A 12,855-nucleotide genomic window follows, 5' to 3' on the forward strand; every position below is an offset into this window, starting at 1 on the left:
CGGTGCAGTGTGGTAGCCTCTCCGTCTCCGACTGAGGAGCGAAACCCTAGGCTCAAGATCCTCACCTACTTCACAGGGATTTGCAATAGCGCAGCCAACAGGAAAAGCAAAGCGCTATAGAAATGCTCAGCGTTATCACTTGGGGCCCAAGTGGAGGTGAACGTATCAAGTTGCCCAGGCAGACAGAGAGATGCAGGGGAAGACAGTCTACAGGACCAGCGTCGGAAAAGAGACTGAGGCTCCTGTGAGAAGCATCTGGAAAAATCTGTCAGCACCTATGAAAACAGGAGGCCTGAGGTACCTCACTCCTCATGGGAAAAGAGCAACACTAGCTCGCCCATCTCTGGAGGGAAACGAGGCCCTGACTCAGACCAGGCCTGCTTCTTTCTCTTCCCTGTCACTTGGGTGCTTCCTTCTAACACACCAAGGCCAGGCGGGTACTCACGTTTCCTCCGTTCTTCCTCTGGCTGAAGAAGGATCCAAATATCAATGATTCTGTCCAATCCAAATGATTTAATCCCCTGAAAAAGTTTTTTGGTGGGATTTTTGGTTTTTTGTTGTTTTTTGTTTTGTTTTGTTTGTTGTTGATTTAACAAAACAAAATAAAGCAAATGCAGGGATGGGATTTTGAAATGAGATGATTTCTTGGAAATGAATCTTGAGTTCCACCCAAAACACAGGCGGCAAGCAGGAAACTTCATTAAGCAGTAAGCATAAGGCTGCCATGGGGCCTTGGCACTCATAGCAACCACATTCTCAGCTATGGCTGCTACCTCAAACTCTTCCTATGCTTTCAAAACAGGCAAGACCTATAGCTGCACACTGCTTTCTCATCAATAAAAGGCCAATTTAAGTACCTTCCAGGAACATGAGATGATTGCAAAGAATCCAAATGGCACTTCAATACAAAGTGCTGGGCATACATACTTACCACTGCTTCTTATGAGAAAAGAACGTCAGGCTACCGCAGTGGCTCACACCTGTAATCCCAGCACTTTGGAAGGCTGAGGCAGGTGGATCACTTGAGGACAGGAGTTTGAGACCAGCCTAGCCAACATGGTGAAACCTTGTCTCAACCAAAAATACAAAAATTAGCCAGGTGTGGTGGCAAATGCCTATAGTCCCAGCTAGTTGGAAGGCTGAGGCATGAGAATCTCTTGAACTGGGAGGCGGAGGTTGCAGTGAGCCAAGACTGCGCCATTGCACTCCAGCCTGGGTGACAGAGTGAGACTCTGTCTCAAAAAAAAAAAAAAAAAAAAAACTACAGAATGTCTCTAGGTCCAGATTATTCTACATTTTAACTGGTCAGCTCCTGGAGGAGACAGCCTGACTGTGCCCTGTTTAGCCCAGATCTACCAAGAGCATCTGCTGAGCACTGGCTGGGCTCCAGCACTCATACAGCACCAGGCCTGCACAGAAGACAGACACAACCAGGACCCACACTCCAAGGGCTTGTCATCTTTTAGGGAGGGACACGTAAAACACTTACATAAAACAGCGGGCAAAATAACACAGTTGACATTATAACCCACAACGAGATGTGTGATCACATGTAATGATACATGGTACAGGTAACAAGTGGATTTAAGAGAAGTGAAGAGAACCACTTACTTTATATCATGCCACTGTGGATGATATTCCAAAAATACTACTCTCTTATAACAGTGACTATGGCTAAATTATGTTATATCTACTCGACCAAATATTATAAGGTCATTACAGTAGCAATGAAAGAAAGTATGCCTATGTGTTGAGTAAAAACCAGCATCCATTTTTACAGACCCTATAATGCAATTACACAAATACACATCTATAAGGACAAAGACAAAAACGGCAAAAATGAGAATTATTATACAAAATACTGTGATCATGTGCTCTCTTTTAGGTTCCAAAATTCCTATACCATCGTCATATAGTCTTTATAAATAACAAACTTAAAACACCTTTTGATTATGATTCACTGCTGTATTTATTGAGTGCCTAATGCATAGTAGGCTCTTGAAAATCTTTTCCCATAAATGAATGAGTGAGTATTTTTTGGTCATATAACTTTGCTTCAGGGTTGAAAATGCTGCAAACATGCCACTAAATCCTCCTGACTCCCTGTGAAACAGGTAAGGCAAGGCATTATTTTATCTCAGAGATGGAGAGAATGAGGCACACAGAAGTTGTGACTTGCCCCAAGCCACACACGGTTAGTGACCAGTCAGAACTAGAGCCGAGGTGTGTACTCCGCATGTTGTCAGCTCAGCTGCTCTCACACTAATGACAACACACAACCAGAAAAGCTTCCAGTAGCCCAGGGTCTCACTGGCATTGTCAAGGGGAGAAGGGCATTCATTGTTTGAAGAGTGGAAAGCAAGGTCCCCAGCCCTTCTAGGGTCTGCCTTTCCAGGAATGTTTCACTGGCATAATCAGAATGGCCAGGGTTAGAGACCAGTCACAGTGTAGCCCAGTGAAAAGAGTCAAAACCCCAAATGCTCTCTTGCATGATAATCCCAAAGAAGGTGAACGTTTTCATTGGGTATGTTCGTCTAAGCCTTTCCGTGCATGAAGTGGTCAACAGAAATGTACTCTTACCCCAATCAAATGTATCCTCGAAGGGACTTCCCCTTCCGTCACCCGTACGGCCTCATCAAACACGTTGGCATTGGTCCGGGACAACAAGGCCACTTGCCCCTTTACATCACCTCTAATGCCACCTTTAGGGAGAGAGCACAAACTCAATGGAAAATGGAAATAAAGAGGGAAACTTTTGTAACACAAAGAGAAGAGTAACTAAAGGCCTTACTCTGATGGTTTCCTCCAACCAAGGTCTTTTTCCTGACTCTCTTGCAAACATCCAAGATAGTAGCTCCCACATAAGCTATTTCCACACCAAACCGAAAACTCTGGAAAACAACAAGACAAAGGGAGTCAGTAGTCTGTCCTGCAGTGTGTCTGTGCATTTCCACTGCTGCCACCACAGCCTAGCCTGGCCAGACCAATGAGTTATTCCCAACACCCCGGCCCAGAAACAGAACTTCACAGGCTCACTTTCAAAGTCCTTCACAACCTGACAATTCCATTATTCCCAATACCAATAGTAAACTTTTCTTTTAAGTGAATCTACCCTTTTCTCCAAATCAAATCTAGTGAAGTCTAAATCATACAAAAGATTAAGACAGGGTAAGGAGGGCTTCTCCCCCTGCCTTTGAGATCCCACTCAACACTAACTTTGAAACCACTGCCCTGGTTGGGCATGGTGGCTCAGGCCTGTAATCCCAGCACTTTGGGAGGCTGATGCAGGTGGATCACGAGGTCAAGATTTCAAGACCAGCCTGGCCAAGACGCTGAAACCCCATCTCTACTAAAAATTACAAAAAAATTAGCTGGGCACAGTGGCACGTGCCTGTAATTCCAGCTACTTGGGAGGCTGAGGCAGGAGAATTGCTTGAACCCGGGTGTTGGAGGTTGCAGTGAGCCAAGATCGTGCCACTGCACTCCAGCCTGGGTGACAGAGTGAGACTCTGTCTCAAAAAATAAAAATAAAAAAAAAAAACCACTGCCCTGTACCAACCAGCCATGGCAGTAGCACAACCACCTATGCATTCCCTGTGCTGTCCTGCCTCGGTTCATGCTTTTTCTGTCTGCCTGTAAGTCTTTTTCATCCATCAAAATCACTTCTTAACCTTCAAAACTCAGCCCAAGACCTTACTTTCTTCACCCCTCAGGCTGGTAAGATATCATTCTTCCCCACACTCGGAGTGCATATGGCCTGGTTCCATGCACACACAAGTTCAGGTGCTTTGGTGAATACCAGTAACAGTCAAATGAAAACTAGACCTTCAACAAACACTACTTTGTTGCTATAAAACTACTGTGAGTGAACCATCAGTGAAACTATAAAATAAATACCCATGAGTTCATGTTAAGATAGATAAACGATGGAATATTTAAAGAGATGGGAGAGAAGAAACAAATCTCCTTTGCAGAAGAATTCCAAATAATTTATGAAGATTCTGCAACATTTACTCCTTGAGTATGGAAGGCACATAGGGACTTCCTTCCAAAGCATCCAGTATGGAAAGGATGGAAAAAAAGAGGAACTTTCAGTGGAGAAACCTGACAAACACTACATCAGCCAACAAGCTGATCAAGGTCAACATCAAGTCATGAGCCATGGTGACAGCATGGATGAAAATGGCTCTTTACCTCTGTGGTCTTCCTCCCAGAACCCAGAACTCTAGCCTAACCATGAGAAAAAACTTTAGACAAATTCCAGCACGGGGGATTTTACCAATGTCTGACTGGCACTTCTTAAAACTGTCAAGGTCATCAGAAATAGGGAAAGCCTGAGAAACTGTCACAGCCAAGAGAGCCAAAAGTAGCAAAAGACATTATTTCAGAACTAAGGAAATGCAAATGAACCATGGACTTCAGTCTATAATAGTGTATCAATGTTGGTTCATTATTGTGACAAGTGTTCCACATTAATATAAGATGATAAGATGTTAGTAACAGGAAACTGAGTATAGGATGTACGGGAACTCTCTTCTGTAAATCTGAAACTGTTCTAAAAAATATTATCTGTTGTGGCCGGGCGCGGTGGCTCACGCCTGTAATCCCAGCACTTTGGGAGGCCGAGGCGGGTGGATCAAGAGGTCAAGAGATCCAGACCATCCTGGTCAACATGGTGAAACCCCATCTCTACTAAAAATACAAAAATTAGCTAGGCATGGTGGCGCGTGCCTGTAATCCCAGCTACTCAGGAGGCTGAGGCAGGAGAATTGCCTGAACCCAGGGGGCGGAGGTTGCGGTGAGCCAAGATCACGCCATTACACTCCAGCCTGGGTAACAAGAGCGAAACTCCGTATCAAAAAAAAAAAAATATTGTCTGTTACAAGAAGAAAACAGCTCTGCACTGATGCCACCCTAATCACCACAGCAGGCAGGAGCTCAACGGAAGAATCAGAGGCAACTACATGACTTTCAGTAACATCGCAAAACATGGCAGTTTATACTTTCATCCAAGTCACACCTCTCTTCTAATTAGAAATGAGTTTCTTAAAAGCAGTGGTTCTCAAACTTCTGGTCTCAGGATGCGTCACGCTTAAAAATCACACTTAAAAAACCTCCAAAGAGCTTTTATTTACATGAGCTTTATCCATCTATCTCTTTACCATTTTAGAAACTTTACTTCATTTTTTTTAAAAACTATTAAAAATGTTTTGTGTTTTTTTTTTTAAGACAGAGTCTCACTCTGTTGCCCAGGCTGGAGTACAGTGGCGTGATCTAGGCTCACCACAATCTCCACCTCCCAGGTTTAAGTGATTTTCCTGCCTCAGCCTGCTGAGTAGCTGAGACTACAGGTGTGAGCCACCACACCTGGCTAATTTTTGTATTTTTAGTAAAGACAGGGTTCTGCCATGTTGGCCAGGCTGGTCTTGAACTCCTGACTTCAAGTGATCTGCTCACCTCAGTCTCCCAAAGTGCTTGGATTACAGGCAGGAGCCACCATGCCCAACTAAAAACCTCTTATATGACAACATATGGAACACATTTTTTGAAATGTAACTATATTTCCCAGAACAAAAATTCAGCAGGAAGAATGGCACCATGTTACATTTTTGCAAATCTCTTCAATGCCTGGCATCACAGAAGACAGTCGGCTTCCTGTGTTCACATCTGCGTGGTCTGCTGTGATACAGTATCCTGGCTGACACCCAGGAAGAAAATTCAGCCTCACACAGACATGTGATTGGAAAGGAAGGAATGCATAATCAAGGACACTGTGAGTTATTGCGTTCATTATGGGAGTTTGCCAAAATTTTAATTTCACTTGAAAACAAAGATGTCATCTTTGACAACACTGTCAGTTATTTTCCCTGAAGTCGCAGCCTATTTCACTTGTCTTTGAAAAACTGCCAAATACGCAAGTCTGAACAACCAGCACTGGTCTAACAACTGTTCTCAGTACAACATACAAGGCGGCAGGAGACATTGGTTCACAGTTCAGCCCAACAGCTCTTCCTCAGACGATAGCTATGCAAACACCTCTTATGCAAACAGTCTGACTTGGCGGACCCCTGAGAACCACACTTTGAGAACCACGGCTTAGAAGCAAGGAGTTGCTAGATCTGGTGAGCCTGGCATACCACCTTGCACAGGGCCTAGCACATAAGACACTGGGAGGGAGATGCAATGCCTGCCCACTTGGGGCCAGGGCCTCCGAGGCAGAGAGCGCGCTTACCTGCGTGAGATAGAAGACGTGGGTGTGGGGCACTGTGAACAGGGCGTTGACCGCACCCCGGAAGGTATAGATCTGCTGGTGCGGGTCCCCTACAAAGATTTTCCCACATGGCTGAGACAGAACTATGTTCATGATAGCTGTAACCAAGAGGAAAAGTGAGAAACTTTTGAGGTCTCCACCCCAGGCTGCAAAAAGAAAAGGACAAAAACACTTCCACGAAGCTACGTCAGGACACACTGGACCTCAGAGTCGCCTTTTCCTGCAGGACAGGCACACTCCATCAAATCAGCCGTTTTACAATGGACAAAAGAAAGTTTCTGGTCCTAGGAATGCAGATTATGTTTCGCCCTGGATGAATGGTTGGAATATAAGGAAACAACACAGGCAAATCTAAAATGAGGCAAATTGTCTTCTCTAATATTATAGCACCCAAAATTGACCTACAAAGTCAGACTCGTAACACTGTTCTCTCTTAGCCACTTGAGAAATATATAATACAAGCTTCTCCCTCTCAGTGGACAAGCTCTTCCCACTGAGCATGAGTCTGGGTCCCTATCATCTGCTGATCTACACTTGGTCAACATGTTAATAACAACCTAAGCAAAACCTATGGTGACAGAGAAATCTGCTTGGGTCAGGGGAAGGGGCAGCTTGAAATCCTAAGGCGAATAAGAAGATCCTCTTTTTTATCACAAGTAAGAATAATCAACTTAGTTCAAGCAGGTGTCGTCTTACATAATCATGGCGCTGTTTCTACGGATTTGAGACTACTGATGTCCTGAACAGTGTATCACCTGGTGTGCAGTCCTGGGCCTCATCCACAAAGATGGCATCAAAAGAGGCCAGCAAAGGCTTGCTCAGCTGCCAGAGTTTCAAGTAGCCTAAAAATAGGAGAGAGGCAGGAATTGTAACGCAAGAAAAGCGGTTCCACTTGCCAGTCCCCGCTAGCCGGCAGCCGCCTACCATCATGAGTCATCTGGTACGCCTCTTCTGTGCACTCCCCCAGCTTTCGCATGTTATCCCAGAGGCGGCTTGCTTCAAGGACACCATTCTAGGAAGTAAGGCATATGGTAACCCAGAGTTTAAGACCCTGGCAAAGGCAGCACCCTGCAGTCACACTTTCAATTCCTATACAGCAATGTAGCCAGGGCGTCATCACAGAAAGGGGTCTGCAGGTACCTCCCTAACCTCCTGGGGCTCCTCGACAGCCTCTTCATGCCAACAGGGTCTCCAGCACTGAGGCAGGAAGCAGCTGGGCCATGATGCCACGCCCATGATAGGGTAGAGGTCACAACAGTTAGGTGAACCAGAAAAGGCCAAATTGTTTTTCTAGATTTATGTCTGATTCTTAATTCATAAAAACAATGGCAAATGATTGAAAAGACTTGATAAAAATAAGAAACAGACTTTCCCACTATCAAAATCTATTCCATAGAACCAATAACCAAGAAAATCAGAAGAGAGATTCCCAGTCTTCAGATAAGATCAGATTTGAGGTCCAGAAGCCCGAGTGACAAACGTTTATAAACTGAGGCAGGTTGTTCCATGTCTGCCTTCTCTGTTAAGTGGGAGGATTATTCCGAGGCTTAGTGTGATGGTCACAGGTGTCCTCCACAGGAGAAAATACCCAACAATTCACAGCCGTCACCATGGGCCTATGGCCTCTCCCTCCCACCTTCAACCTCCTACGAACAGTTGTGAAGAAATGAAAAAAGAAATAATACTGGACCACACTCTCTGTTTCCCCCGGCCACAGATCCCTGACACTTTAGACTTTTAGACACTCACCAGTTTTTCACTCTGCTCAACCATGACTCTCTGTCCTTGGCTGTTCTTACACCAGATGGGCACGTGATCAATGGTCAGCTCTTCATCAGCCGAGGCAAAGAAGTTTTCTAGAGTCTTACACACGAGCTTGGCTCTTATGAATCCACCTTTCCCTTCGGCAAGGACGGAGTTGACCATAAAGGGTGTTAACTTGAACAGATTCAACTTTTTCTTCGACTGGTACCTGTAATACCATCCCAAATGAACAGCACGTGGCTCTCCTGGTTCTGTGGTATTTAACATTCCCTCCACTCTCTCTAACGTCACAAGGAGGTTCCTTCAAGTGCCACACACAGTGAGATCAAACATTTTAAAGCAAGAAAGTTCTGCATGGTCCATGTCTGACTGGAAACGGCTTTCAAGACTCACAGGTACCAACCCAGGAGAGGACAAGCTCATGGCAGACACTGCTATTTATTCCACCACGAAGCCGGGCTCCAGGAGGTCCCGGAGGGACACTCGGAAAGCTCTACATCCAGGCCAGCTGGGGCAAGTGTACCTCGGCCTAGTCTTCCTCACTCCCTCCAAGGAAAGCCTAAAACTGATCAGGATTTGTGAGACTCTGAACTTTAAACAAGTCATTTTGACTTTCTGTGCCTCAGTTCCATGAGAACACCCCTCTCGGCCAGACAGCTTTCTATGCAAACAGTACATTGCTACATGAGAAAAGTACAAATGGCTAAAAACCTATATTTGCATGTCCTGCCTGTAGGTGGAGATAACCGCACTGCGCTTTCTCAGCGTCACTGTGCTGTAAGCTCACACATGACTGTCATGGGAAATACAGTAAGACCGCATCAACAGCGCCACTAGTGACAGCAGTACTCACTTCCGCCCTATGTGCCCGTAGGCCATGGAATGGAAGGTTTTGCAGATGACGTTGCTGGGGAAGACACGCTCAGCCTGCTTTGCGATGCTCTTGTTGAACGTCACATACAGAAACCTGCTCTGAGACCACTTCTCTGCATACTTGACCAGGGTTGAGGTCTTCCCAGTGCCTGGGGAAGCCAGGAGGAAAGGAGGTGACCCTTTGACCAGGCAAGACATGCCCAGGGATCCCCAGTCAGGCCTTGTTCAGGCTTATCACACCTCTGTCTTGAGAGGACAGTGACAAGCTTTTCAGTGCTGATAAGTGTGCCACAAAAAAAGCGGCAGATTTAAAGCCGGATAAAGGTGGGCTGCGATCTCAGCTCAGGTAGGCTCCAGACAAGGGGCAAAGGACAGACAGACCCCTTGACCTCATGGGCTTCAGTTTGCTCCTCAGAAATAAGTGGGTATCACTTAGAGGTAGGGTTTCCGAGGGCAAAAATGACCCCCCAGGGCAGGAAAGGAGGGTTAGGGAGGGGAGATGGCCTGTCTCCGGAAAGAGACAGATCCAGCTTTGAATTCCACCTCCACCACGTATACACTTATTCAACCTGGGGCAAGGCTCTCTGTGCTTCAATTTCTTCATCTATAAAATAACTAGGCAACCTTATGGGATGCCATTAGGATCAGCACCATGCCATGCACACTACAGACAGTTAATGTATTGTTGTTGTTGTTAGCAGGGTGTCAGCCACAAAAGGAGCAGGAAGGGATTACACGTAGAAAAAAATAGCAAATAGCACGAGCAAAGGCTGTGATGAAAGAATAACCAAGTACTTTAGGAGCTGTAAGTAGATCGGCATGCTGACTAAGGCAGGATAATCGAAGATATTTATGAATATAGGTTAAAATCGAATCTGAGGCAGGCCCTCTAGACATCACCCTACAAAACTGGGGAGCTACTGAAACCTGGGCTGGGGATTAACAGGACCTCCCTCTCCAGAAGCAATCAGTGCCTGAGCACACATCACAATGCTGGGCTCAATCCCAGTGGCATCTACCCCACAAACAACTGCTGTGAACCCGTCTGAACAGGAATGCTACTGTGGATGTTCACTGGAGTGGTCTGGGGAAGCAAGTACTCCTTGGCCAATTGCTTTTGAGATTGACTATTTGATCTGTTACCGAATTATTAGTTGGATGACAGCTCAGAGCAAAGATGCCCTGATGGGTAGTGGGAAGGGGACATAGGGAGAAAAGGCAAAAAACAACCACGTCGTGAAGCTGATGCGAGCTCCCTTACCTGCAAAGGCCATAATTTTTACCACCTGGAGAGGTTCCATCTTATGATTCAGAATCAGCTGTTGCTCATGTGTAAGCTGGATGGTTTTCTTGCTGTAATCATTACAGACGAGAAATGAGAAAAACAGAAAGACATGAAAAGTCCAGGGGATACACTGTCCAGAAACCAAACAGACAAACTGGATAAACAAAAACAAGACCTTTCCCTTAAGGGCATAAACATGTTCTAAAGCTAGATTATGATGCTAACGCACAGCTCAGGCAACTTCCTCAAAATCACTGAATTACATCCTTATGGGCGAATTTTACACAATGCACATTATGCCTCAATGACGTTGCTAAAGTGAAACAAAACATCTCCCTCCCTAAGTAGGGGGAAGAGTCAAGAACAGAAGACAAAACCCACACCGACTGACAGATGCACGTACCCCGGCCAGACAGATGGCTCCTCTTTAACTTTTGTAGCCTGAGTGCAGGAATTCTCCTGAAGATATAGGCAATAGAAAATGTTGTAGTGAATCCTAACAGAAAAAAAAGTAGATTTAGAAAGTTTCAAATTCAAGTCACAATCTGTATTTTATTTTTCCTCAGATGGATTTAAACTCCTCTCCATTTCTAAAAAGAAAATACCTACCATCATTTTATGGAAAAAAAAAAAAAAAAAGAAAGAAAAGGATTTAAATATATCCATGGCTGGCAAAATTATTCTCAGATAGCACAGTCCTGGGAAAGGTATAGTTTCTATGTATATCACCAAGAGGAGGAAGAGACCAGGACAGGCTCCTCAAAGAATGAGAGCACCAGCTGACTTTAAGAGACAAATGACCAGAAAAGCTGTAAGGACCAGTGGACAGCAAAGGGAAACAAAGCTCCTAGTAATGATACTTAACTACACCTGCGGATAGAAATACCATCCTCTTTCTGAGCCTTGGTGGCTTCTTATGACCTGACATTGCTTTATAAGCATGAACACATTCTGTCTTTTATGGTCCCAAGAAAAGGGACTCCATCAAGGACCAGAAAACAGCAGCCTCCAAGTCACCAAGAAGGACCAAAGATGACAAAGTTCAATCAGCAGAAGCACAGGACATTGTCAGACTCAGCCGGCACATGCCATTCCAAAGCCTCTCCAAGTCTCCCCTCAACTGTGTGGGAGGCCAGGAGGTGAGTGAATCCAAGCTCACCCCCAGTCAAAAGCACTGCTCCCCATCCCCAGAGTGAGAAAAGCCCATCTCCAAGCCTTGACCTCTTGAATGCAACAAATACCTTAATAATCCAACATTTCTGACGTGATTCTATTATCTCCCAGGAAAAAACAGGAAGAAATATAGAAACACAACAAAAATCAACATACATACTGCCATGAACTAAATTGTGTCCCTTGAAATTCCTGTGTTGAAGCCCTAACTAGATTAGAAATCTCCTCTAACTTTGTCACAGTGGGCCGGCTCGTGGACAACTATCAGACACACATGGGTGTTTGGTGTTTGTCAAATGCACACGACCCACCAGGCACTCCCCACCCTTCTGAGGGCCACCATCAGGGCCCCTGTGAATCAGCAGCTCACACGCGACTGTCTCTTCCACATGGAGGATAAGGTGGACAAGTCTTTTCCATCCCACAAATGGAAAATGTAGGAAGCAGAGCCTAACGTTATCCAAGGAGAGGGAGGCCACGGGTGAATAGGGAGGGCTTCTCTTAGCAAAGGGCTCCCCCTAAGGCTGCAGGATCCGTGATGGTAAAACCGGCCTTGGTGGTATCGTGCAGCCGCCCCGCACTGCACGTTCATAAGTCACTCTCACTTGCCTTTCCACATCAAACTCCCACCCCCAGCCTCCTGCAGGGGATGACACTGAGGTGGAGCAGGGTGGGCTCCATGGTCTGCTGGGTGCTAACATTGCTAAGTGGCAGGGCTGGATCTCCTGCCATGTCTGGACTCTCCCGTTATCCCAGCATCCCTCCCCTCCTCCCGGGGCATTACCTATTGCTGATGTTAATCCCCTTCTCCCTCATGGCGTAGAGAAGCACGGCTATGCAGTACAGGGTCTCGGTGACGTCTGGCATGGTCACCGTGGAGCTGGGTCTCCGGAGGCAGAAGAGCAGCCGCTGGATGTCATTCACGCTGCTGGAGAGGAGCACCATGGCCGCCACCAGAGCCCAGACGTTGACACCCTGGGAGCCAGGTGCACAGGGAGGGAGGGGCAGCCCAAACACAGGCCGTGGTTAATACAGACCACAGCAGGAAGGAGCCAGGAAACCCAAGCCAGGGGTCCACCTGCTAGCTAGACTGTCCGGACTGAATCCAAATGCTAGAAAGTGGTATCTGGGAAACAGGGGAGCCCTTCCCTTCACCCTGGACCCTTCTTCTCATCACTTTCAAATTGGAGATTTTTAATTAAGTAACAGGATGAGTATCCAACATAGAACATTGGATAGAGGGACAGTCTAAAAACATGAGCTCCCTGTCATCTTCCCACCCTACTCTCCAGGCCACCAGGGCTCTCTGACCCACAAATGCTTGGCAGGACCAGAGCAAAACAGCCAGCAGGGGGCGCCCACCCAAGAGGCACGAGAGATGCAGACCCAGAAGGCCTAGCAGACTGTGGGGAAATAAAAGTCTGGCAACTCTCCAGCATTGCGGTACTAACTTGCTAGTTATTATTAGTAGTAACTGTTCATGCTAAGT

General features: G+C 46.0%; 1 protein-coding gene across 12 annotated transcripts in view; it reads right to left on the reverse strand.

Annotated features, from left to right (window-relative positions):
* The window catches only part of FBH1 (F-box DNA helicase 1), a 46,289-nt gene that overhangs the window by 13,377 nt on the left and 20,057 nt on the right, over positions 1 to 12,855 (reverse strand). For all 12 annotated transcript variants that reach the window (XM_035306722.3, XM_008999881.5, XM_078329352.1 and 9 more), the window contains 11 exons: positions 12,151 to 12,341; positions 10,597 to 10,689; positions 10,170 to 10,261; positions 8,889 to 9,057; positions 8,021 to 8,243; positions 7,196 to 7,283; positions 7,027 to 7,113; positions 6,233 to 6,369; positions 2,792 to 2,891; positions 2,581 to 2,702; positions 446 to 521 (listed from right to left, as the gene is read on the reverse strand). In XM_035306722.3, the coding sequence (XP_035162613.1) occupies positions 446 to 521; positions 2,581 to 2,702; positions 2,792 to 2,891; positions 6,233 to 6,369; positions 7,027 to 7,113; positions 7,196 to 7,283; positions 8,021 to 8,243; positions 8,889 to 9,057; positions 10,170 to 10,261; positions 10,597 to 10,689; positions 12,151 to 12,341 (1,378 nt within the window). The remainder of the gene's footprint in view (positions 1 to 445; positions 522 to 2,580; positions 2,703 to 2,791; positions 2,892 to 6,232; positions 6,370 to 7,026; positions 7,114 to 7,195; positions 7,284 to 8,020; positions 8,244 to 8,888; positions 9,058 to 10,169; positions 10,262 to 10,596; positions 10,690 to 12,150; positions 12,342 to 12,855) is intronic.

This window comes from Callithrix jacchus, chromosome 7 (assembly GCF_049354715.1).
Source record: "Callithrix jacchus isolate 240 chromosome 7, calJac240_pri, whole genome shotgun sequence".
Lineage (NCBI taxonomy): Eukaryota > Metazoa > Chordata > Mammalia > Primates > Cebidae > Callithrix > Callithrix jacchus.